General features: G+C 39.7%; 3 protein-coding genes across 4 annotated transcripts; 2 read left to right on the top strand and 1 right to left on the bottom strand.

Moving 5' to 3' along the window:
• The first annotated feature begins 1,018 nt into the window (after nucleotides 1–1,018).
• Nucleotides 1,019–15,165, top strand: UFSP2 (UFM1 specific peptidase 2). Of its 2 annotated transcripts, none has more exons than XM_069855921.1 (12): nucleotides 1,019–1,090; nucleotides 3,020–3,098; nucleotides 3,971–4,151; nucleotides 4,244–4,310; nucleotides 4,553–4,707; nucleotides 5,503–5,695; nucleotides 7,100–7,246; nucleotides 7,708–7,872; nucleotides 8,835–8,959; nucleotides 11,029–11,105; nucleotides 12,484–12,608; nucleotides 14,017–15,165. In XM_069855921.1, exons 1-12 carry the CDS (start codon nucleotides 1,049–1,051, stop codon nucleotides 14,101–14,103), a joined length of 1,443 nt encoding a protein of 480 aa, XP_069712022.1. In that variant the 5' UTR covers nucleotides 1,019–1,048; the 3' UTR covers nucleotides 14,104–15,165. The 2 variants fall into 2 exon arrangements, with proteins under 2 accessions (XP_069712022.1, XP_069712021.1); XM_069855920.1 differs by having other exon boundaries at nucleotides 4,550–4,707.
• ANKRD37 (ankyrin repeat domain 37) lies at nucleotides 15,058–17,174 on the bottom strand. Its single transcript, XM_069856566.1, is given in 4 exon segments — nucleotides 15,058–15,286; nucleotides 15,289–15,368; nucleotides 15,859–15,950; nucleotides 17,145–17,174. Coding segments are annotated over 4 exon segments (297 nt in total). The 3' UTR covers nucleotides 15,058–15,191.
• A 281-nt stretch (nucleotides 17,175–17,455) lies between these two features.
• Nucleotides 17,456–24,176, top strand: LRP2BP (LRP2 binding protein). Its single transcript, XM_069856565.1, is given in 8 exon segments — nucleotides 17,456–17,535; nucleotides 17,988–18,106; nucleotides 18,534–18,623; nucleotides 18,626–18,674; nucleotides 18,676–18,717; nucleotides 21,777–21,924; nucleotides 21,926–21,943; nucleotides 23,819–24,176. Coding segments are annotated over 8 exon segments (612 nt in total). The 3' UTR covers nucleotides 23,885–24,176.
• Nucleotides 24,177–24,504: the final 328 nt, after the last annotated feature.

Raw genomic sequence — 24,504 nt, 5'->3', positions numbered from 1 at the left:
GGCGTAGCTCTAGGATTCCAGGGATCCGATTCCTAGTAGAGATGGAATCAGAATCAGCCAGAGCAAGAATTGCCTTGAGCGGGAAGGTAATGATTCAAAGGAAGCGTGGCCAGCAGGTTGAGGGAGGGAATTCTGCCTCTTCATTTCTCTCTTGTGAGACCTCATCTGGGGTATTGTGTCCAGTTCTGGGATCCTCAACATAAGGAGATGGAGCTGTTGGAACAGGTCCAGAGGAGGGCTACAAAGATGTTTAGAGGGCTGGAGCACTTCCCATACGAGGACAGGCTGAGAGAGTTGGGCTTGTTCAGCCTGGAGAAGAGAAGGCTCTGAGAAGATCTTATAGCAGCTTTCTAGTACCTGAAGGGGCTACAGGAGAGCTGGGGAGGGACTATTCATAAAGGCTTTTGTGATAGGACAAGGGGCAACGGGTATAAACTGGAGAGGGGTAGATTTAGACTAGACATAAGGAGGAAATTCTTCATGATGAGGGCGGTGAGGCCCTGGCACAGGTTGCCCAGGGAAGCTGTGGCTGCCCCATCCCTGGAGGTGTTGAAGGCCAGGTGGGATGGGGCCGTGGGCAGCCTGGGCTGGTGGGATGTCCCTGCCCGTGTCAGGGGGGTTGGAACCGGGTAATCTTTAAGGTCTCTTGCAACCCAAACTATTCTATGATCTATGGTGGGTTCACCAGGACAGGAAATTCAGGTAGCACGAAACCGGTTCGTACGTTAGGAAAGCTACTCTTTTAAAGTCGTGAAAAAACGCAAAAACCAGCTGGAACATCGGTGTCCACACAGGAAAGAAAACAGGGAAGCTGAGACATCAGAGTGGACCAGAGGCTACAGAGCAGGGGGACCGTGTCCCACGCAGGCACTAACTTCGCTAGGCGTCAGGACGGGCAGCACCTCCCGGCGGCTCTTCACGCGAAGGGGCGAGTCTCCCCCCCGGGGCGGGTCGGGGCGTCACGTGGCTCCCGCGGGCAGGTTCTGCTGCCAGGGGAAACCGGAAGTGGGCGGCCCCGAGCGCGCGTGCGCGGGGGCGGGGTAAAAGGATGCGAGCGGGTCGCGGTCCGGCTGCGGCGCTGACGGACGTGGTGAGCGCGCGAGGCGGGGGGGTGCGCGCGTGTAGGGAGGCGCCGCCGCGCGCGGATGAGCGGGTCGCGTGGCGGGGGCGGGTGAGCGCGAGCGCCCGTGGAGGAGCCGCGCGGGTCCCGCGCTCCGAGGCGTCCCCGGCGCCGGCGGCTTCGCTGTCTCGGGCCGGTGGCGCTGACGCTTGGGCCCAAACAATCCCACACCGCGGCCGTGTCCGCTTTGTTTCCTGGGGTGCGGTTTGGCGTTCTGGAATCGTAGAAACGTGAAAATCCTCAGAGCTAAGCATGCAGGTGGCTGCATTTTCTCCAGGCATTCGTATCGTTAGGAAAAAAATTTTCACAGAAAGGGTCATTGGGCACTGGCACAGGCTGCCCAGGGAGGTGGTTGATTCACCTTCCCTGGAGGTGTTTAAGGCACGGGTGGATGAGGCGCTGAGGGGCATGGTTTAGTGTTTGATGGGAATGGTTGGACTCGATGATCCGGTGGGTCTCTTCCAACCTGGTGATTCTGTGATTCTGTATCCCTTTCTATTTCTCTTAGGATAAATTTCCATTAAAATTCAATGTTCTGATTCTTTTTTTTTTTTCATTAATAGTGGCACAGCTGGAAGTTTCCCATGCTTGTAAATGACCAGCCTTTCCAAAGGGCCTTGGTGTGCTTGTTCTCAAAGGTGTTACTGGTTCTTCTTAGGCCGATGAAGGCTGGGAAGCTTTCCTTTTGTGGACTGTTGGATCAGGCAATACCTGGGCTCTTCTGAGCCGTCACCTTTTGTTTCTGTCTGTGCTGGCACTGCTGGTTTTGTAGCGGGATGTTGAACTGGACTGGGAATTGGCCTGGCCGAAGAAGGCTTCGCTTGATAAAAGGGTGGCTTTCCATCTAGATGAGTTCTCTGCTGAAGTCCGTGTGAAAATATCCGCAATGAGCAGTTACGGGAACACGGCAGGGGTTTTCGAATGGGGAGGAGAGAGCTGGCTACTCTCTGTGCTAGCATAAGCAGCTCATCTCTCAAATGTGAAACTCAGCCTGTGTTCTAGAGGTTTTCATCCCTCCCTGCCCACTCCTTCACCCTCTCTTTGCCTGAAGCTGTGATTTCCCAACCAAGATGAATGCACGCTTACAGATGTGCTTAATTACCTTTCTGCTCTAATGCTCAGAGCAGTCCTTAGTTAACTTGAACTGGAAGACCCCTAAGATGGGAAAAGGGACATTTGAATATCAGCAGTGTGAAACAATGACACTTTACCCAAAATATTACTAAATGATGAAAGCAGGGAATTAAGTCATGGAATCATAGAGTAGTTTGGGTTTGGAAGGGACCTTAAATATCATCCAGTTCCACCCCCCCTGCCATGGGCAGGGACATGTCCCACTAGATCAGGTTGCCCAAGGCCCCATCCCACCTGGCCTTGAACACCTCCAGGGATGGGGCAGCCACAGTTTCCCTGGACAACCTGTGCCAGGGCCTCACCGCCCTCATCATGAAGAATTTCCTCCTTGTCATAGAATCACAGAATCACCAGGTTGGAAAAGACCCACTGGATCATTGTGCCCAACCGTTCCCATCAATCACTAAACCATGTCCCTCAGCACCTCATTCACCTGTCTTTTAAACATCTCCAAGGAAGGTGACTCAACCTTATGTCTGGTCTAAATCTGCCCCTCTCCAGTTTGTAGCAAAGCCTTCCTCATTTAGATAGGATGTATTTTAAGGACTGTTTGTAGCAGCGCTCATGTAATTGTGATGCTGTCTCCGGCTACTGTGTACTGCTCAGTTCCTTGTCTCTTAGCTAGCCTTTCATCCCTTGAGCAGCTGCAGTACTGACTGGCGTGCTCGCGCCCTGTGGCATAGTAACAGTCTATTGTAACTTGAGAGAAGGTGTGTGGAAGTAACTGTTCATTTACATTGCCTCTTTGGTTTTTTTTCTCCTTAGGTAATTCTAGAAGCTATGGATATACTCTTCAGAATAAGAGGAGGCTTGGATCTTGCATTTCAGCTGGCAACTACTGATGGTGTGTCTGTAAGACTAGAATACGTTTCTTAATAGGTTATTTATAGAAATGTTCATTAACTAGCTATTATGTTTATTTTCTTGGCATTTCACAAGATGTTAACTGTTTCTTCCCAAGCCTGTACATTCTATGTATGATAGATATTACTCTTAATCCCCATTAGTTTTCTGACAGTCTTTTCCCATCAGGTATTTTTTATTTTAATTTGAAGTAAAGTTTAAATTGCCATTTTACGTATGCTACGTGGATCACTTCAGTTAGGATCCGAAGTTGACCCTGAAATTCCAAGCAAACAGGGAATAACATGATGAAAACTAGTTCATTGAAAAAGGTTGATATTAATGATACGGTTTTGAGATTGTGGTCCAGCTGCAGTGTAGGCCTTGTTTTTCCAAAAGCTTACTGTGTTTTTGGTGTATATTTCTGGACGATTATATGAAGTCAGAAATACGTGGCTCAGGTTGAATCTTTCCAGGATTTACTCAAAAGACTGAATACAACCATATGTAGAATTTTGTCTGTACATTGAAGTCCTTTTGCAACTCTAGGATCAGTTAAGAATTATCAGTGTGAGAATCAACTACAGTGTAAGTGGTTCTTTTATAATTCATTCAGCTCTTCATGTTTGTCAGCATCTGAGAGATATGGTGTGCTTCTGCCCAGGCAAGAGTGAGTGTGAATGTTTGAGACACAGACTTGCTAAGTAAAATCTCATCTTAGTTTTTGTTTTCCTATCCATTTTTCTGATCATAACAGCACTTCTGACTTTATTCCAAGTCAAAGCACAGCAATTTTTTTTAAAATGCATGCTGAGCAGCTATGCCAAAAGCAAGGGAATCTTCTAAGCTAATTGTATCCTTATTGTGTTTCAGAAGCATCAACAAAAAAAGCATTAGGATACGTTTTTAGTGATCTTGCAAACAAACTGTCCTCAGATGTTCTTGTATTAAGAATTTGCCACAGTTCAGTTTATGTGTGGCCTAACAGTGGTGTGAACACTGTTCCAGAGTTGACTGATGATTCTGCTTGTAAGGAGATAAGACGATTTATACAGTGAGTATGTGTGTGTGTATATATATTTCTTTTTTTTTTACTTTAATAGATTAATTCCACATTATAGAAATTTCTTTCTGTTGATACTTCAGGTATGATCAAGATGATGAGACCAAACGAAAGCTTGGCAAAAAAAAGGATAAAAATGTACAAGATGCGGTAGGTGTCTCATCAGACTAATACATTGTATCACATGAAAATATTTAAATGGTAGCTTAGATTGGTCCTCCCTAGGCTTTTCTGTACACAGATACTTTGTTGTGACTTAAAAGAATCCTTTTAAGTCATTGAGACTCGGTGTGAATGCAGAGCTCCATCTACAGTAGATCAGCACGTGGAAGTTTCTTTAATATTGCTAGCTGGTTTTTAACCCAAGTATTGGTGTCTATTTTTTACAGCAGCAGATAGTCAATATAGACCTCATGCTGGAAAAGACATCTTTGTTAACTCCTTTGGCTCCAGTCATTGAAAGGGAAAATAAGGAACACCATTATGTAAATATGACATTACCAGTTGATGTTGTTGTATCTGTTTCTCCAGAAGAAACCTGGGGAAAGTAAGTGTTACTCTGAACTAGTAATTTTTCAGCTTCATTTCTGCTTTTTCTTGAAATAATGAAGTAAAGCTGTATCATTAATCATTTTCATGAATTATTAGCATGTAGTATTTTTATAATGGGATTTAGCTGTTTAAATAATAAACTCCTGTAGACAGTTTTTAGCTTTAATAATCTTGAGATGCAATCCTTCTGCTGTCTATAAAAAATAGTTTGAGTGCCTGATAGATTTGATAGCTAATAACCATTGCTTAGCAAGGAATTGAGAAAGTCAGGGTAATGTTCTAAAAATTCTTTTAAGTATGTGAGCTTGTGGAGAAGTGAGAACTGGAAGTGTGTGATGAATCTTTGTAATCTCAGTACTACATTAGGGGCTGCAGCTGGGTAGGTGAAGGGGGAAAGTTAGTCTTCCTCTATATTTTCTGCTTTGCATCTTTTCCCTAGGATTTCACTCTGAGGGATGCTAAATAGAGTAGATAAAATGCAAAACCACACCTATAGTTGTATATGTAACTTTTGTTTTGGCAAATGGTTGCAGTGGTTGTATTTCTGATAGAAGAAGGTACCTGCACTTCAGAGGTTTGAGTGACTATGGAGTAGTTTGTGTGCAGACATGGTTTGAATAAAGCATGGAGGGGTCCTGTCTTTCTCTGTGGGAGAGGAAGCATAGAAGTAGTAAGTTCATTAGAGCAGGTGCAAATATGCATGTAAGTATTATATAAGTACCAGAGCTATGAGAGAAGATGTTCTATTGTTCCTGTTGTATTTCTTAGATATTCTCCCTTGTGCTTGCAGGGTACAAAATCTCCTGGTGAAAGCAATTCACAGACAATTAACTGACATGGAAAGGTGTATCATGAAGTACATGAAGGGAACGTCCATTGTGGTACCAGAACAATTTCATTTCATGTTACCAGGAAAAAATCAACTCGTAACAATCTCATATCCTATAGGTATTTCAGATGATCAGCTGGAAGGTTACAGAAAGGTAAAGCCAACAAAACCTTAACTTTTTAAAATTTTTAATTATTATTGTAACTGAAGCAGGTTTTTGCCCAGCCGATATCAAATAAATACTAACAGGTACTGCTATGTTTCTGTTTTTATTATCACTTAAGCAGTATACTGAATGTAGAAGCATTTTTAGAAGTTATTTCATATGATGTACCAGACCTCATTTTTGTAAGGGAACAGTGAAAACTTTAAAGTTACGTAGGATTTGTTTTACTGTATTGTTTGAATTTCTCCGCTCCATGGTAGAATATCAGATTATTCCCAGCATGTTTTTACTTTCAGGCTTTAACATGTGTCTTGAAAGCATTATGGTTAAGGGGTTTTTTTGCTTGTTTTGGTGTTGGGTTTATTGTTTGTTTGTTTGCTTGGTGGGAGGGAGCTTTTTGTGGCTCACAGATGACCAGCCTAGCTAGCTTCTGTTTGTTTGGGTTTTACCTTCTGGATTGGCACAGCTAGAAAAAGGAATATGGATGAGGTGGGATAAAGTTCTGATGTGGCAGTCCTTTCAGACTGAGGCATATACCTGGGGGATCCAGTTCAGGTCACACAGTTACCCGCAGAGAGTGGGAAAGAATCTTCTGTTGCCTTAGAGGTATAGAAGCTGTGGAGAAGCATTACTGGGCGTATAAAACCTAATTCCTTGTGTTTGCAGAGGCCTTGGGCACTGGCGGCCCCTAAGTCTTCCCTGCTTTCCGCTTTCTGTTCACTCTTATCCACTGATTTAGAACTGGTACTGTAGCTGATGTGGTTAAGTTCAGTGTTGGGTCATCTGTGTAAAATGTGTTACCTGTCACACATGTCCTAGATGATCTCATCATTTTTTTCTCTTACGCTCTGTGGAAAAAAAGGATTATATGTGGTTTTTTAAACATGGCTGCTGTTTTGTAAACAGTACTTAAGAGATTTTAAGAGACTGAATCTGCTTGAAGTATAAGCTGAGTATCTTTGCTTTGTCTCAGTATGTGGTATTTGTATGTCTTCAGTATTAGTTAAGGTTATAATTCAGAGTGTGTAGATCTACGTTATTACATAAATAAAACCATAATCCTTTTCTATGATGGTGTCTTGCCATCCTTTTGTAAGATGCTTGTCCCTTTAAGGTATCTTCTGTGGGGCTGCAGTGGCAGGAGTTATCTTAACAGGACTGCATGAAATAGAAGGTGCTTGCGAGAAGAGGGAAGCCTCTGTGAGCTCCCTCTGAGAGGGGAGATCTAGCAGTAAATGTACCCACTGAATACTAATATATTAAACTCTGCTTAATTAAGTTTACTGAACTCTGCTCTTAAAATTGTTCATGTCTGTATTGTTACTATGTGGTGCTTCTCTTAATCCAAAATTTGAATTGTACCCTTTTATTTTTATTCTAATATGTATGTAGGAATTACATGGGTTATTCAATCTGCCTTGTGACAGACCATATTTCAAGAGAGCAAATGCTTATCATTTTCCAGATGAGCCGTATAAAGATGGATATCTCAGAAATCCACATTTACATCTTAATTCACTTGGTACAGAGTCTGGTATGGTAAGTTTAAACTGAAACATTTGTAAGAAAGTACCTTTTATTTTTCTTACGATTTGGTGTTTAAAAGAAGTAATTTTAAACATCAGTATTGTATAGATGAGAGAGAAGGAACTAGCAGGCTTGGCCTTCTCGGCAGAAGGGCTTCCCTGCACAACATGACATTGCTTTAGCTGTATTTGTCTCAAAGAAATTGCATTTTCTTAGAAAAGAATGTATGCATTTTTAGCATGTGTTTTAAAAATTTCTCAGAACCAGGGCAAGAAACTAAAACTATCAATGGAGCCATTTAAGAGACAAAAACAGGAGGAGTAATCCTGTGTAAATAACAAACCTTCAATTCTTCCAAAAAGTTGCAGTCCCCAACTGTTAGCTTTTACAGTGCAAGTGTCACAGGCATGTGACTTTTCTGAAAATGGATGCCAGTGAGATCAGATTGATTTCCCTTCTCTCTTTCTGTGCAGGTTTATTTAGTACATGGTGTATATAGTTATCACCACTATATGCAGGATCGGATTGATGACAGTGGTTGGGGCTGTGCCTATCGTTCTTTGCAGACAATCTGTTCTTGGTTCAAGCACCAAGGTTACATTGATGCGTCTATACCAACACACAAGGAAATTCAGCAGGTACAGAACATTTAGGCAGGTTATTTAATGCGTATTTGTCTAGAAAAGTTTGTATAGATTACTTTTAAATTATCAAATTCATATATTGTAAGCTTCAGATTTGTGTGATATTTTTAATTTATCATTCAATTGAAATCTAGTAGTTCCAAATTATTATTTTTAACAAGTTTTATTCAAGGAGATGTGTCTCCAAATGCTAATCAGTGTCAGGTGACTTTCTCTGTACAAGCAACTCTAAAATAGTCTTCTAAATAGTTTCTTGGACTAAGATTCTATTAGAAGCTCACATTATGACATTTTAACTGGTTTTACCATGTGAAAGAAAACAAAGAACCCAATGTGTGATATTAAAATCGGTTTTAAAACTGACTTTTTTACTCAGCAACAACTAGATTAGTCCCAGTTGCTGTGCATTTATCTACTGCTTTCTTTTGCCCTTGAGAGTAGTGGGCTTTTCCTGTTGGTGAGCTCTCCATCATGCCTTTTTCTATTGTGAATTCAAATGCATACCTGCATATGTTCATTTCTGTTAATAGCAGTGTGAAGGAAGACTATAGACTTGGGTAGCTAATACTGTGTGCCGCACAAGAAATACTGCTGTTACCTTCAGTCTTCTAAAAGTAGTACTTTGCATTATGTTTATTTACTGAACATTGTTAGCAAAGTTTGATTCAGTTCATAAAACCACTTTCATTGTACCTAACAGGGGTGTGACCACTAAAGTTAAAACTGCATTTCCTGAACATTTCTCAGTCCACACTGAAACCTAAAAGCAACTGAAGAGTTCTAGTGACGTTTCCAAAACAGAACCACAGCGAATGAATTAGAAATCCATTTATCTGGTTTTGACTAGCTAGGTTCAAAATATATCCCCATATATATAAACCAGTTCTGTTAACTAAAAGTGCTGGAATTGCCTACTGTATGTAGTTGACATTTTTCTTTACTGTGATGTTGCAAAGGCGCTGGTTGATGCTGGAGACAAGCCTGCAGCGTTTGTTGGGTCACGGCAATGGATTGGATCGATAGAGGTACAGCTTGTTTTGAATCAGCTTTTTGGAATAACATCAAAAATACTATTTGTCAGGTAAGAATCACTATGTTTAATGGCTCAGTAATTATTAAAGAGATTGCGTGCCTTAAAATGCAAATTACCATTGCAATACATGGGAGAATTAGAGTTGCTGAAAGAAAGAATAAAACATTTAAGGGTTCCTTGTTCATAAATCCTGTAGCCGTGCCTTTGGTTGCACTAAGCACTTATGGATGAAGGTGTTGCTAAATTTCGTGGGAGCTTGGGATTCCAGTTTGCAGTTGCTAACAATTGCTTAATGATCTACAAACTGATGTGGAATTCAGCCTGTTCCTTTGCACCACGAACATAATTTTCAAGGCACAGTCTGGCACTTACAATGAACGGAATGCACACTTATGGGAAATTACGATTTTGTACATAAAGCTAGCCTGTCAGTTCAGAATTAAGGCAAAATACTGAGCCACCTGGAAATAGCGTTCTCTTGTCTGGATTTGTGTCACAGATAAAACAAAGGATTTGTTTCCCTTCTGACGATCTGACACTCCCATACACACTAAAGAACCCTGTAAATATATTTGGGGGAAAAAGAATCATGTTCAGCATTTATCAGAAGTAAACAATCAAAATCTGGTAATTTTAGGCAGCATTAAGCAGTCCAACAAATGCCTGAACATTTTGTGATAAACGCAATCATAAAATAAAGATTTTATGATACTAATTTAGCATGTATAAAAATTCTAGTCAAACAAAATACTACTCACGAGTTAAGTTTATTTAAAATGAATTCTACATGTTACTGTGGTGATGATGATTCCTAATGGTAAGAATATAGCTCTGTTCTTCAATATTTTGTAAAGCTTTATACAGTCAATTTTTATCTTTTTTGTACTATGGATTTTCTTTGCAGATGATCCACCTTTTATTTATAGTAGCTGCAACAGGCCCTGCTAGTATGAAGATTTTTATTTCTCCACATGAGAATATAGAATAGATTCCTTTGTGAACCGGGTAGAATTACTCATAGTGCTGCTAGAAGGGAGCACCAATGTTTCTCAGGATTATGAAAAGCCTACATCACTGCCATGCTGGGGAAGAGAAAGTCATGCATCTTTCAGCTGGTTGCTGGCAGTGGATAGCATTTTTGTCTTGGACTTCTTTCCAGCTAGGACCTCTAACTCTTTATGGAAATAAGACCTCACAGATGTACTGCTAGTATGGAATCCGTTATTGGAAGCGCGCCATTTCTCATAGTTCCAGTTTGGCATTTTGCCTGCATGTAATCCATCTCCCCCGGAACTTAAAGCAGACACTCAGCCTTTCTTTGGGCTTTTGAAAGGTTAACCACTGTAGGAAGAAATATAAAGACAAGATATTAAAAATATCTATATTAATTCCTTGCCTAGCTTCTGTCACCACTTCTGGGAGTACTGTTAGTCTTCTAAGGACAATATGAGTCTCCATCAGACATATGTCTTCATCTCCAGATCCTGGAGTATGTGCATGTATTGTGTGTCTTTTTTTAACATGTAGACTTCTGTCATGGCTGGTCCCTGTAGCTGAAAAAGAAGGCAGGGAAGATGATAACAAAGCTAAGTTTAGTGTTGCTTTGCACAGATTAAAAATCCAATCCCAAATAACATTAGTAAAGCCAGCTTGGGTTTGAGTACTGCAGTTGCTCATGTAAATACAATGGAAATCTGTCTCAAGAGATGTAACTAAAAAAACCTTTATCAACTCCATGTCTTCGTTGTTTCTGATGAAGTCCAGTGACTTCAGAATTCCCCTTGCTGACAAAAGTAGCCAGTCTAAGTTTCAGCCACTTTGAGGGACCCTTTAGGGTTCACCAGCTGTCCCCACTGTGGGAGACAAGCAGTGGACACTCTACAGAAGTTGGGTGACTCCAGGTGCTTGAGTGGCAACTGGGCTTACAGTAGATTAATTGGTCCAACCAGAATCTCTAATTTGCATTAAAAAAAACTTTTTCAGGTTGTCCCAGGATGTTTACATGGGAAAAATCTAAGCTGCTTTCTCCGTTAACTATGCAGTTAACAAATATAATGGATAATTAGAGAACTAAGTCTAGTGAGGATGATAAATTTATTGCGTTTTTTCTTCCCTAGCAAGGGTTCTGAACTAGCATTGCAGGGAAGAGAGCTTGCCAATCATTTCAAGACTGAAGGAACTCCAGTTATGATTGGTAAGTGCTCGAATGTCAAAGCATGCCAGTGAAGGTGTGTGGCCTTCCGATGCCAAATTTCAATTACAACTCATTCAATTTATGGTTAATAAAAATTCTAGTTGGATTAAAGATTCCACTTTTTTCCAAAGGAGCCTGGAAGACAGTACAATTTAGTCTGGTTGGTATCTTTTCACTCAGTGTCCCTCCCAAGTTCAGTATTAAACCTGGTAACAAAAGTCAGTTCCTGGTATGTTTGTAAGAGCTGCTGAAAAGTCAGAACTTGAGCGCTGACTTCTGCCCCTCTCTAGGGGAAACTTCCCATCACAGCAGGGGCGTGCTTAGCTGTCTTTGAAGAGAAGGGGGGTACTATTTCAGTTCTTGTGTTGGCAACATAAGAAACTACATTTGTAAAAATGCTGTAACTTTAATTGAACTATTTCCACATCTGTTGCCTAGGAAATTAAGAATATTGAAAATCATTTTCAGCTTAAATTAAATTTTAATTTTGGCACTTTTCTCAATCCATATTTGGCACTTCATAAAGGTAGCGTTACTCTCTGACTGGAGATGCCAGGAGTCCAGATTTAGTTGTGAAATATTCCTGGCCTTTCAGCAGCATTTTTGACTGAATTTCAAGAATTTTGAATCCTATTGTGAAAAACCTTCTAGTCTGTAACTTATCCTTCCCTGTAACGTTCCCTTGTAGATTGTTTTGACTGTTGTTGGAGGGGTAGAGGTTGGCTTTCTGGGGTGAGTTCAGGGGATATTTTTTTTTGCTTGTGTTCTTCTGGAGTTTTTGCAGTTCTGGTCTGTCCCAAGGACAGACTCCTCATGCTGTGTGAAGAAACAAGCAGGAGTTGAGCTGTGGCCAGCTCATAAAAGTATCCCCTTTCCCTGTTGCAGCCTAGAGAAAGAGCAGTCAGAAGTTACTACTCTGCCTCTAATATCCATTGATGGAGCTTAGTAGAAAACAGCGGGTAACCCTTCTCCAAAAGTTCTGATTTCTGTTCTAATTTTAGTCTTTTTACAACCAGCAAGTTTTCCAGATTCCTTTTCTAAATTTAAGTTTCTCTAAAGAAAAAGTGAGCAAAAGAGGCATTTGAAATAGTCTTGACTTCATCTGGTAGAAGTGTTGAGAATTTAAGCCACTGTCTGTCATGGAGGAAATTTGGAAAGTTAATTCTCTAGTTGAATAAGTAAAATAAGTAACTTTCCCTGATTATAGTAAAGGTCTGCTATTTAATAATGTGAAGAATCTTAGGTAAGACACCTCCAGAATCATTTTGATAACCAAGCTAGTCTGTTACTAGAACGTGTTGGCAGACATTTATTTTAGGCTTGTGCATTCGGCCAATCTCAGTAAAAAATGTTTAGCAATTTGTGTTCTTTATCTTAGGTGGAGGTGTTTTGGCTCACACAATATTAGGAGTGGCTTGGAATGAGATTACAGGGCACATCAGGTATTTGATTCTAGACCCACATTTCACTGGAGGAGAAGATCTGCATGTTATTTTGGAAAAGGTGAGACTATACATATGCACATATGTACATATAGGTGTGTATATACAAATATTTTGGCATTAAATGAATATTGTACAGCCAAATACACATTAGCTGTTCTATGGCTTCTTCCTTACTTAAGGAGGACCTGCTGATCCCAGTTAACCTGCATATATGCTATTTATTGTTAGTGTCTGAAATTCAGTGTCTTTGGAGAAGATCTGTTGGGTCAGCAACTGCATAAAGTTATTAGAGTACGAAGAAGTGTTCTTTACATTGTCTGAATGAACCATCTTCCCTTTTACCCAGCAGTTTATGCAGTAAATGTTTGGTATTTTGAATGGAACAGTAAAATCTTAGGCCTGTGAAATGCTGTCACTGAAGCAGAGAAGATAATTGGTTATTTAGTTTTAAAAAAATTAAAATCCCCCCCAACACTAAATATTCTTATGTCAGGCCTTGGCAAAGTGTAAAGGGCAGGTTCAGAGCTCCCTTGGAAATCTGGGAAAACTAGAGAACTAAAGGGTTTGTAATGTTATTTCCATATTGAAAGCTACTAATAGGGATGACACAGCACATTACAAAGCAATACATAGAAACTGTGAAAGTGGCTAAATCATCCTATAGATATTAAGTAATCAGTTTCTTTCCTGTTCTTCTTACGAAGTTGCAAATAGACTTGTATTCCATATCTGTATTTAGTAGCCTTGGGTTGGGCTCAACTAGAGAAGCTGTTGAAGAAACATAATGATCAAATCTTGAAGCGGATACAGGAAGAAATGCTTCTCAAAGAACATGTAGAATCAAAGGCTGTTAGAGCTACAAGGTGGTCCAGGAAGATAAAATACACCCAGAACTCCCTTTCCTCACCAGAGGTGGCATGGGAGGGGAGGAACTGGTGTGGACTGTAGGTTTGTACCTCTTTTCTTCAAAAATGCCTCGTAACTATGTGGCGCTCTGCAAACTTACAAGAGTTTTTTGTTGGATTGTCTTTCTGCTAAATCACAATCAACAAAACACCTTTGGATACTGAGCTCTTTCTGATGCTCAAAATATTGGCTGTTAGCAAAGAATGCAAGGTTTCAAGACAAGAAATTGAAACTGGGAATGATAGAATTTCAGAATAACATTGGTTTCTGTAGCAGCAGAAGGTAATGGGAAATGGGGGAAATAAGAGGATGTTGCTTTTTAGGAACTGAGCTGAGGTGTGGAGGGAGGAAGGGGGACAGACAGACTCTAAAATGTTTTCTGTTAATGTGTTTCCAGGCACATGGAGAAATTTCTGAAAATTGTGTCATTGTGTAGATATTTGAAACAAATCCTTATATCTTAGATTAAAATTAGTAAAATAAAATAGATATAATAGTAATAGAAAGGAAAAACAGAATTTTTAGTAGATTTAAATGCTATCTTGCTTTTTCTTGGACAGGGCTGGTGTGGATGGAAGGGCCCAGACTTTTGGAACAAGGACGCCTATTATAATCTGTGCCTACCTCAACGGCCAAAAGCTATTTAAGCTCCACTGTAATACTGGAACATGTTGAGCCAGAATACTAGCGGGTCTAGATACAATGGTTTTGTTATTTATCAGAATAATGCTGTAAGTCAATCAAAAGCCAATTGAAATAGAAATGTTTCTTGGGGAAAAAATAAGAATTAAATTAATTATTAAATTAAGAAATCTATTTTAAATTAAACCTCTTATTCTTAGAGTTCTCTGCTGTGAACTGTTTCTTACAAACACAGTTATTAAGCAAGTAATCCTTCTTTCTTCTGGCTAGGATAACTTTGTTTATGTAGCATTTTTTATTAGGTTTTAATCTGTAAAGATTTTATGTCCAATCCTTTTATTTTATGGAAGTCATTCTTGCCAAAAAGATGAAGTGTCCTCTACCTTTCAAGTTCTGCATAGCCAGCTGTCTTATGCACTATGAATCTGCTCGAAGGTATCGTTTGCTGCTGGTGCTGTTAATAACAGCGTTTTAGAAGAGGAGTGGGAGAAAAATGGCTATGTGTACTGAATTTTAGGAGCTTTCCTTCTGAGCATGTATCAGAAGAAATGTCTTTTGTGCTTATTTATTTATAGCTGTATGGATGCAACTATTCTAGAGAAAAAAACAACACAGTCTTCTGTATGAAGTAAAAATAAATGAGCTTCCCTCCTTCTCAGGAAACAATGTGCCAGCATACGCAGCTGGCTGCTCCATCCATAGTCCAGTTGTTTCTTCTGATGTCATATTCCCCTTGATGTCATTTTGTGATTACAAGCTATTTCTTTTGTTAGACAGGAGAGAATATCTATTGTATGAACAAACAAACAAACAAACCCCCTAGCCACTGTATCAGTAAAAGTACCTGTGATTTCTTTTTTCCTCATGTTAAATTAGCCTTTTCAGTGGCATTTGCTCAAGCACTATCCATTTTTTTATACAACTGTAACCTTAAAGACATAGGCAAGTTGAACCTTCTATATGTACGTATTACTATATTTAGTTATTTAAACACTAAAAGCATTACAAAAATATATTCTGACTTGTAGTACACCAATAGTATTACATGTCATCTCAGCATCTCCTCCTGCCTATGGATCTGCTAGTTTTGCTTTCATATGTCTGTGCAGCTGGGTCCTCTCAGCAAGCCACATCTGTCACTTAGTGAGTAGCCAGACTGTCCTCTCAGTTCCATTCTCTGAGCGCGCTGGTCTTGAGGAACTTGGCCCATTCCAGAAAGTCGTAAGCCAGGATGAGGTCTGCTGCTGTTTGTCCACTGTTGTTGCTAAAGCTGAAACAGAGTTAACAGTAAGTCATTTAATTAAACTAGAATTTATATGATGAGCAAGCATTCATCAAGATTTATTAACTGCTGACTTTAGACAGAAGTATAAAAATAAGCACAAAGAATTAATACCAAGAAGGCTTGTCGAGCAGCATATGGGGCTGTACTTGCAGAGTGCAACAAGGAACAGTTAGATTAAAATAAATGTGTTACCAGGCTGTGACTAGCATACATATCACAAAGCAAAGGGAAGGTGAGCACAGCTTTAATCAGAATGGAAGGCTTGCTAGGAAAACTTAACATCAGAAATATTTTCTTAGCACTTTCTATGGAGGTCTTCAATGTGGAACTAAACAGTTCTGTGCTACTATGGTGTTCATGGCAGTTTTTAATACTACTTGTATGACTGTAGTCATGTTGTATTTACAGTCAACATGTAAGAGTTGTGTGAAATAAACATATCCTTTGACAGTGTTATCAAATGACTAATGGTAGCTCAATTTAGGCACTGCCAGCAAGAAGCAGAGCAAGCTCTTCCACACTCCCAAGTTTTGCTGCTTGATGAATTGGGGCTTCTCCAAGGCAGTCCTAAACCCCCAGTTTATGTATAGCAATTATTTGAAGGAAGGGGAATTGGATGAAGCTATCTTATTCTCCAGTGTGACTGTTTATGGAGTGTTACTCTGTTTATCAGTCTGTTGGGAGCAGGGAGAGATTAAAGGAATACAGCTACTACAGTGTCCTTGGTAATTGCCATTAAATATTTAGCATGTTTACCACAGCAAGGTAGAAATGCTGACCCATCCAATACTCATTGTTTACCCTTTACCTTCTAAATGATTATTTACAGAGAATGTGCACTAATTAACAGCATCTTTCGGCACCAGTCAGAGCTGACTTGCAGCTTGCTGCTACCGTCTTAGAGGTATAAGCAAACTGTTGGCTAGAGGAAAACCCCTTATGTTTACAGGAAGCACAGGCAAAATTTCAGAGGAAAAAGGAATACTTACTGTGTAAGAGTTAAAGGGGGCTTTTTTACAGTGCATGCAGCACAGGAAGTGTGAAAATTGCATTATGTGTAGCAAATGAAATAGCTAACACAACATTGATGGATTTCTGGTTCATGTTAGATTAAAGTTACTCTAAAATATAAACAACCCCAGATACCTCATGTAATACACCTGTGTATATAAAACCTCTCAGATAAAAAAAATATATCAATAATAAAAATTGTATTTGCTCTTTACTGATGTCCCTCACCCAGGCATGGGCAGCTGCAGGAAGCGTAGACAGAGGGAGCAAGGGAGAGCCCTCCATTCATCCTTGGGGAGTGGCTGTTGACACCTGTCAAGCTTTCCCCCCACTGCCCCCAGGCACCAGAGGCAAGAGCCGAGCCATGGGAGAGCATCTCTGGAAACTCCTGTTGTTTTCATCCAGTGATGTGTAGTTCTGGTCAAAACCCAGGCACTTCAGGCTAATAGTGCTGTGTACTGGTCATTTTATTTGCTCAGTTGGAGCGGAGCCAGAGGTGGGCCAAGGTGAGCAGAAGGCTGGAGGGCCTCCCTCTGAGGACAAGCTCAGGGAGTAGGGGTTGTGCAGCCTGGAGAAGAGAAGGCTCCAGGGAGACCTTACAGCTGCCCACACTCAGGAAATTGGTCCCTTATCACCAGCTGCTTTGAGTTTTCAGAAATAGCTGTCTAACTTCATAGTGCGAGAGCACAGTCTTTGTTCAGATTATGTTTAAAAGCAACTGCCTGTCCTCTCTATGCTATAAAATCCAACTTGAGAGGGGATTTCACGAGCTCTAGTCATGCTTCATTTTAGTCTATTTATACAATTCTGTTTCCTTAGCACTATAGCATTTCCTTCTGTGTCAAATGCCTACGTGTTTGTAAGGAAGTTACTCAGAATCGCTACCATCATTTAAAAAAAAAGTGTTTAAAAAAAATAATTAATGGTTTTGATAAATAGAGTTAAGCAAAAAGAAGCCTAAGGGTGTTCCTTTATGGCAAATATGAAATAAATGCACAGACAAGAATTGCCTCCTGCTTCTCCTTTGGGAAAGCAAATATAAATTAATTAAGTAGTGAACCATGAATATATACAGTATCATTTTTAAAGGTGCAGAAATCCAGGTAAATAGGCAGTGTATCCATTCAGTAGAATTAATTCAGTAAGTGACAGTTTTCACTTCTCCTTTCATACAGAAAAAAATACATGTAATTAGCAAATGGTTCTTTTTCCTGAACAGTTAGCCAAGCAAATTAGTTAATAAATGAAATCCTTACACTTCTACTTATGCCTTGTTAGGGATGAAACACTGTGCACAGATGCTGGAAATCCACGGTCGTTAACTCCAGACAACCAGGAGCAGCTGCAGAGTAAATAGCCTTGTCAGGGCCAAGATGGTTATTTTTAAAGATCTTTCCACCCCAGCACTACCTGAGCCATTCACAGTTTTCAAGCTGCACCCAAGGAAGCCCACCTTTCCATCCTGACCGCATACAGGACCTCTTGCATCATGCGAGTCACAACTCTCTTCAAATTCATTATTAGTTATTGAGCCTTGTGTTACATTTTGCTCACTTCATTAAAGTTTAAACTTTTTGTCCCTTGTTTTTTGAGGTTGTGGCTTATTGCTGCAGACCATGGGAATCAAAAACAAAACAAGCAGAAGGCCCAGAATACTTTAGGAATGCTTTATTCTGTGTCAGTTCTAGCTGGTCTGATGATAAAGCCCACTTGGACCTTTTAAGTTTGATGAGTCCCAATTAGTTTTTAATTTCATAGAGGACAGCAATATATTTGACTGAAAATGGTATTTTAAGTGCTGCTAGGTACCATCACTCATTTAAAACCATAAGAACAGACAGCCAGAATACCTCTTTTTGACTCACTTGACACCTCTAGCCAAGATTGATGGGTTTTTTGATAGGGAATTATCAAGGAAAAAGAATATTATGGTCTAAAGTTTTGTCAGCCTTAATGCCCTTAAGGAATGAAGTTGGTGTCATTTATTGACAACTCCTGCTTTCTTTCATCTGTAAGCACTTCTTATAGGCTGGTTAATGTAAAAGCTTTTATGGGAACAGTATGTAAGAAAAGTAGCTAAAGTAAATATGTGCTCCAACTTCGTGCCTCTTGCTTAAGTCCTTTTCAGGCATTGAGAAGCATGTGGCAGTGGACGTGTAGAATCACAGGGTGCACTTATGTATCTCTGTGGACAAGGTCAAAACACTAAGGCTCTTTTTGGAGTGTTTGAGAAGCAGCAGAACATGGAAATATCTGTTCTCAAGGCCATATTGTGGAATATTAATAGAAAATTTCACTCAACAGCTGTTGCAGTAGCCAGAAGGTGAAGTTAATTTCACTTTCTTTTTTATTACAGTTCCTCATGGAAGACAATGGAACTCAAATCAAAGTTATTAAGTTGGAGCTCTTGTCTTTCAAACTCAAGAGACACTTGAGATAATGAATTGTAAGACCACATCTTTAGAGAGGGAACAGCAAACCACAGACAAAATTAATACTACAAAGGTTCTCAATTATTTGGTACAGTTGAACTGTTCTTTCTGATCCTGTGAAGAAAACAGCCTTGAATGAGAATCCCAAGTAGAAGCCCACACTGAACCCTTCCTGTCTCCTCAGGCCATAATCTGCTCTAGACTCCTGCCTCCACTGTTCCCTTTTTAACCCCTACAAGTATTCTTCCACTCTCTACATCCCCCATCTTAATGTAATTTCTACCCGCTGTCTTCCACCCCGTTATTTCCTTCCTCTGTGGCTCAACGTGCTTTGGCCCAGTTCCCGCACCCTTTACAGGAAACGCAGGCATCAATACGGGGTGGGAGCCTGCACTCGGAGCAGCAGGGCCTGGGATCTAGAAATAGCTGCTGCTTACAGTGCCAAGCTATCGCCCTTTAGCTGCTTACAGGGACACATCGCATATGCGTTCTTAAGCCTGGACCCGTAAATACGTGTCTGGACACAGGTGGTTTCTGGCACTTATCTGCTTGCATTGAAGTACTGGTCTGAGCCACCGTGGGGAGCACTGACCAGCCTTTTCACAGACAGTCACTGTGGGACTCACTGCTCTTGCTCTACCTACAAACTCTGGAATGGTTTGTGGATCACAGAAATTGCTATTTCTGTTACAGGCTGCAATATTTAAAGTAGTCGGTCTGTATCAGGTCTCTGTAACTTGAACTAGTGATGGAGAAGAAAAGCAACGTTGGTGCCAGTTGTACAGCTGATAAACAGAACATTTCCGTGACAAGCCTCCAGAGATGGCTAGCGTATTTTAAGGTTCAACCTGGCAATCAGATTTTTAATTTGCTGGACATAAGATGCAGAAAGACTAAATTACTACATAGACAAGCTGCACACAACCGCATTCATTATTTTTGTGCTGTTTATGAAGCTGCTGCTGCCCAGCAATAAATCTGTCACAATTTACCATCTTACAGAAGCTGCAGACCAACCACTCTAGTAATTTAGTAGTTAAGCTACAAATGCTGTTTGCTGAAAAGGATTGTTTCCTCTCTGAACTGCTGCTTTTATTTCTCCTGCACTGCAAGTAGACTGATAGCTACTCAGTCTAGTCCAGCTTATCTCACTTGGAATGCATCCCAACCAGTCAATGCTGCACAGAAGAGTATTCAGACAAGCAGACAGTGCACTTCATGCGCTGTAATTGTAATTGCAGAAAATAGCAATGGAAAACCATACTACAGCCAGAAATGACAATTTCTGAACCAAAAGATACTGTTGACTATACTAATAACAATTCCACTTTTAACTGGGATTGCAGTTGGCCTTGCAACAAAAATCACACAGCGGTTCAACCAGTTCTATCTATGGGGCCTGGGGCAGCCTGGTCTGGTGAGAGATGTCCCTGCCCATAGCCTGGGGGTGGAACTAGATCATCTTCAAGGTCCCTTCCAACTCAAACGATTCTATGATTCTATCAAGCATCAATACTTTTCTGCAAAAATTTGTTTGGTTTATGTTCGGACCAACTATGCAGTTTTGTTACACTATGTATAAACATACAAAAATTACATGATTATATACAGTATAACCTTGCCTAATATTTGGAGACGAGATTAGCTGCTGCTATGTCACTTCAAATAACAAAATGGTTATCCCATACAGTTACACTTACCGATTGCTATGGCATGTCCTTAAAAGCCCACTCCGCTGAACTAGAATTCTTTCCTAACTTGACTGCATACTGTTATCCCTATCGGTATTCTGTTGTGTATCTTTTGGAAAGGAAGGCAGAAACGCTACATATCAGGAAAGGTAAAAGAGGTAATAGGTTACTATTATTGTATTTGAATGTTCTTGGCATAAGTTTTTAAGAGTTCTTTTTCTGTTGTGTTGCTGTATTTGTTGATGGGACCAAATCAGGTGTAAGAATATTGCTCCCAACACATCCAAGTGATTTAGCAGGAACTGACTTGCAGAGTTACTTCAGAACAATCTTTCATAAACGCTGACTTGTAGGGAGTAGCTATTAACCTAAATGACTCGCACCTTTTTTTCCATTATGTCTGCACCTGGTTGACACAACAAAAACCCAAAATTATGTCTGAACAAGCACATAATTACTGTCTGGTATCTGGAAAGGTTATGGGGGTTAGGGGGCTCTCTTTTAAGGCAACAGAAAAAAATCAGTTCCTACCTAGAAAGTAGTGCATCTAGTAGTATGGTAACAATAGTAGGTAATTACAGCCTGAGAGTTAAAACAATGTTCACTTTGTCCCTCTGATTCTTAGAAGGGTTCTTAGTAAAAACAACGTACTGAAAGTAAAATGACAACAGGCAGAGAGATACATGCAGAAGGAAAAAAAAAAAAATTGAGTCAAAACAGTTGTAAGTGGTCGTCATGAAGTGGGTCTTATGACCTGAGGCTCTCCAGCATGTCCAGGATCTTAAGATTACTATGACTTGCCAATACCCTAGTAAGAACCTGACATTTTAGAATCACAGAATGGTTGGGTTGTCCCTTTAAAAATCACGCAGTTCCAACCTCCCTGCTGTGGGCAGAGGTATCTTCCACTAGCTGAGGTTGCTCAATTATATTAAATAAGAGCTTTGCCTTTCTTCCACATATAATTTCCATCAAATATTTTAATAGGAACAAGTAGCATAAAATATGTTGCCTGTTATAGCTAGTTTATCTATAGTGACAGCAACTGCAAAAGCTACATGTTTGTTATTTAATATCACCATGTTCAAGTAAGACTAACTTCAAATCAAATACCAAATAGAAGAATCCTCATCAGGCTGCTGAATACACATACATTTCAGCTGAATACATGTGCATTGGATAATGACGTAAATGGAAAGCATGCATTGTCAAGTCAAGACATAGCATTAGCTAACCTAATGCTGTAAATTCCACAACAGGATTATAGAAGACAACTACACTGAAATGCTAGCAGAGATAACTGATTGTCCTACCACACATTTAGCCAAGGGGTTTGCTATGGCTGCTTTCTGCTTGGCACCATGCCTCTGGCTTGGCCTAGGTGTAGAGCAAGATCAAGCTACTGCTAAAAAAATACTATTCTAAGGTAAGTTGGGAAAGTCTTACAGAATAACTTATATCTCATGAAACTGACTGATACCTTGGATTTTAGTCTTTAAACTTGCTGTTTGGTTAAAGACTCCAATATTATTTATGTTAAAAAAAAATGGACAAGAAAAGGAAGGGTCATAATAGTATACTGAAAACTACTAAAAAGCAGCTTACAAAGATACTATCTGCCCACTTGCTAAGCAAACAACAAATACCAAAAAATCTCTGATAATCACCACAGCAAAGAGCTTGGTAAAGTGCAAGACAAATTTGCTAAATTATTTCTATTATTTTATCCCCCATTCATTTGCTGTCATTCTCTCAAACTGAAAAACCACAACTTTTCCTTTACTTTATATTCTCTAACAGTTACAACCTTTATTAACAATACCTACATCGGTCATAACTACTTGTCATACTTACTTTCATGTTTACATTTTTAGCAATAGCTGAGGATCTAATGTAATCAATTTACAGGGGACAAAATAGGTCACATTATTTGAAAGTCCTAAAGTTGAAGATTTATGGTATGAGGAAGAAGACTGTGGCATGGGTGTTGGAACTATATGATCTTGAAGGTCCCTTCCAACCCAAACCATTCTATGATTCTATGATCAATAATGGCTTCTAGAAGATGAATCTGCTAAATAATATCAGGGATGGCTAAAGTTACAGTCAAGGCAAGATGATTACGCCAAATGAAGGGAGTGCAGCAAGATTGGATCTGTGCTTCAGAGAGACTCTATGATTTCTGTGCGTGTAGAGACCATTTGTTCATGCAAGTAGAATACTTTGACCTCCAGCTTGGTGCTATCCAAATAGTTACATAAATGATAAATTATCAAATAACTTGTGGCTTCTTACTCAGAGAAGCCAGTGATAGACGAGACCTAGCAGAGCAGGCGATTCTCTAAATGTATACATTTTAAACACTTCATTCTCCTGCTGTGAAAAGCGTTACGGAGGACAGGATGAGGAGGAGATCAGGAAAGTAATATAAGATGGGTGCTATGAACACTGTAGTCAGTAGTCATACGTAAGTCTTAAGGCATGGAAAAGGCCCACCAGGATTGCTTTGCTGTATGGCTTTGCATCAAAACAGCCCTTCCCACTATCTTCCATCGGGTCAAGCATAACCACCACAACTGAAAGAAAAATACAACTTTCACTCATCCTTCACCAGCTGTATATCTGAGACTGATCTAGGAATGTCACCAGCTGCTTGGTGTAAAGAGAGATGATTTCTATTGACTGGTGCCAAGCATCTCTACATCAAGGGACAGAAAATAAACACGGAAGCTATCTGAAACAGTAACTTCAGAACAAGTACAAGAAAGAGCTGTGGGTGTGTTCAGCTTCTGTTGTACCTGGAAAATAATTCTCATGTTAATAATTCTCGTGTTAATGGCAAAATTTCACCCACTTAAAATCACATTTTCTTTTTTAATTAACTGCTCAGCTGCATTTTTGGCCTACCACTCTTAGGCTTAGTCAGTTCTGAAAGAGGCAAGGAAAACAGGCAACCCAGAGAGTAATAAAACAGAGGATGGAAGTAAATGAAACCAATCCAATCAGATTTGTGTTTGTGACTGTGGTGCCAGCATGTGCCATACCAGCAAACAGAATAAAAAATAAAACAAAGCCTGACGCTATAGTCAAGTATGCTCATTTTAAATACTGGGTTTTTCTTGCATGGCATCAGAAACAGAGATTTAAAGCTGAATATATTAACTCTTTAATATTTTAACAGGTCAATTATCTCAGATAATGTCTGCAAAACTTAGACTTAAAGATCTTATTAATGTTATATTGATAACATACAATTTTATTTTATCTATAAACTACAACTCCCTGTTCTTTGTTTTTAAAGGCATGCCTTCTGGATCCAGGTGTTGTTTCTGACCTTGAGCTGGCAGATAATTTGGGGAGAACTTAGTGGGTTTTTTTAGCTGTGACTGGTATACGTAAGTACTTCCTACAACTTTAATCTCCAGCAATTACAGCCTGCTCATCACATGCTGCTTGCTTTTCAACTTTCTGTAAATTATTACTTAAAACAATTCTTTTTTATCTAAAAAAAAAAAAGAGGAATCAAGCTAACACCTTTAAACTGAGATGAGGCAAAGACAGACTTTTTGAAATGGTATTGAAGATTTAGTAATTATTAAGGACATTTGACTGGGACAGATGTTCTGTGTTTTCTTAACACTGCTATATAGCACATGAATTGAACAAAACCCAAATAAAAATAATTGTTTCCTTTCCTGTATTTTTAGTATTTGGATATGAAATTATAGTATTCTGGAAAGCTTGAAGCAAAATTTGTCTAGCTTTCACATACAACCCATTCACAGGTCATTACCTTTTTTATATCTTACCCTTGCTAGTGGTGTGTATACTTCCCTTCACAGGCTTTTCTACTGCATCTGGATCTATTTTAACTTCTAAAATTAGAAAAAATACTTATAGAACTATAGGAAAAAAAACATCAGTGCAGAAACGTGAGTTTACACATCCACTGCGTGAGGCTGTTCTCAATCCTTCTTCATACTGCAT

This window comes from Phaenicophaeus curvirostris, chromosome 4 (assembly GCF_032191515.1).
Source record: "Phaenicophaeus curvirostris isolate KB17595 chromosome 4, BPBGC_Pcur_1.0, whole genome shotgun sequence".
Lineage (NCBI taxonomy): Eukaryota > Metazoa > Chordata > Aves > Cuculiformes > Cuculidae > Phaenicophaeus > Phaenicophaeus curvirostris.
Note: the sequence above shows the minus strand (reverse complement) of the source record. Positions and strands in the feature narration are given on the sequence as shown.

Coding starts and splice junctions, on each gene's coding strand:
- UFSP2 (XM_069855920.1), top strand. CDS start 1,049: ATGCGAGCGGGTCGCGGTCCGGCTGCGGCGCTGACGGACGTG. Junction 4,311..4,549: donor ATAAAAATGTACAAGATGCG/GTAGGTGTCTCA, acceptor TATTTTTTACAG/CAGCAGATAGTCAATATAGA. Junction 4,708..5,502: donor CCAGAAGAAACCTGGGGAAA/GTAAGTGTTACT, acceptor TTGTGCTTGCAG/GGTACAAAATCTCCTGGTGA.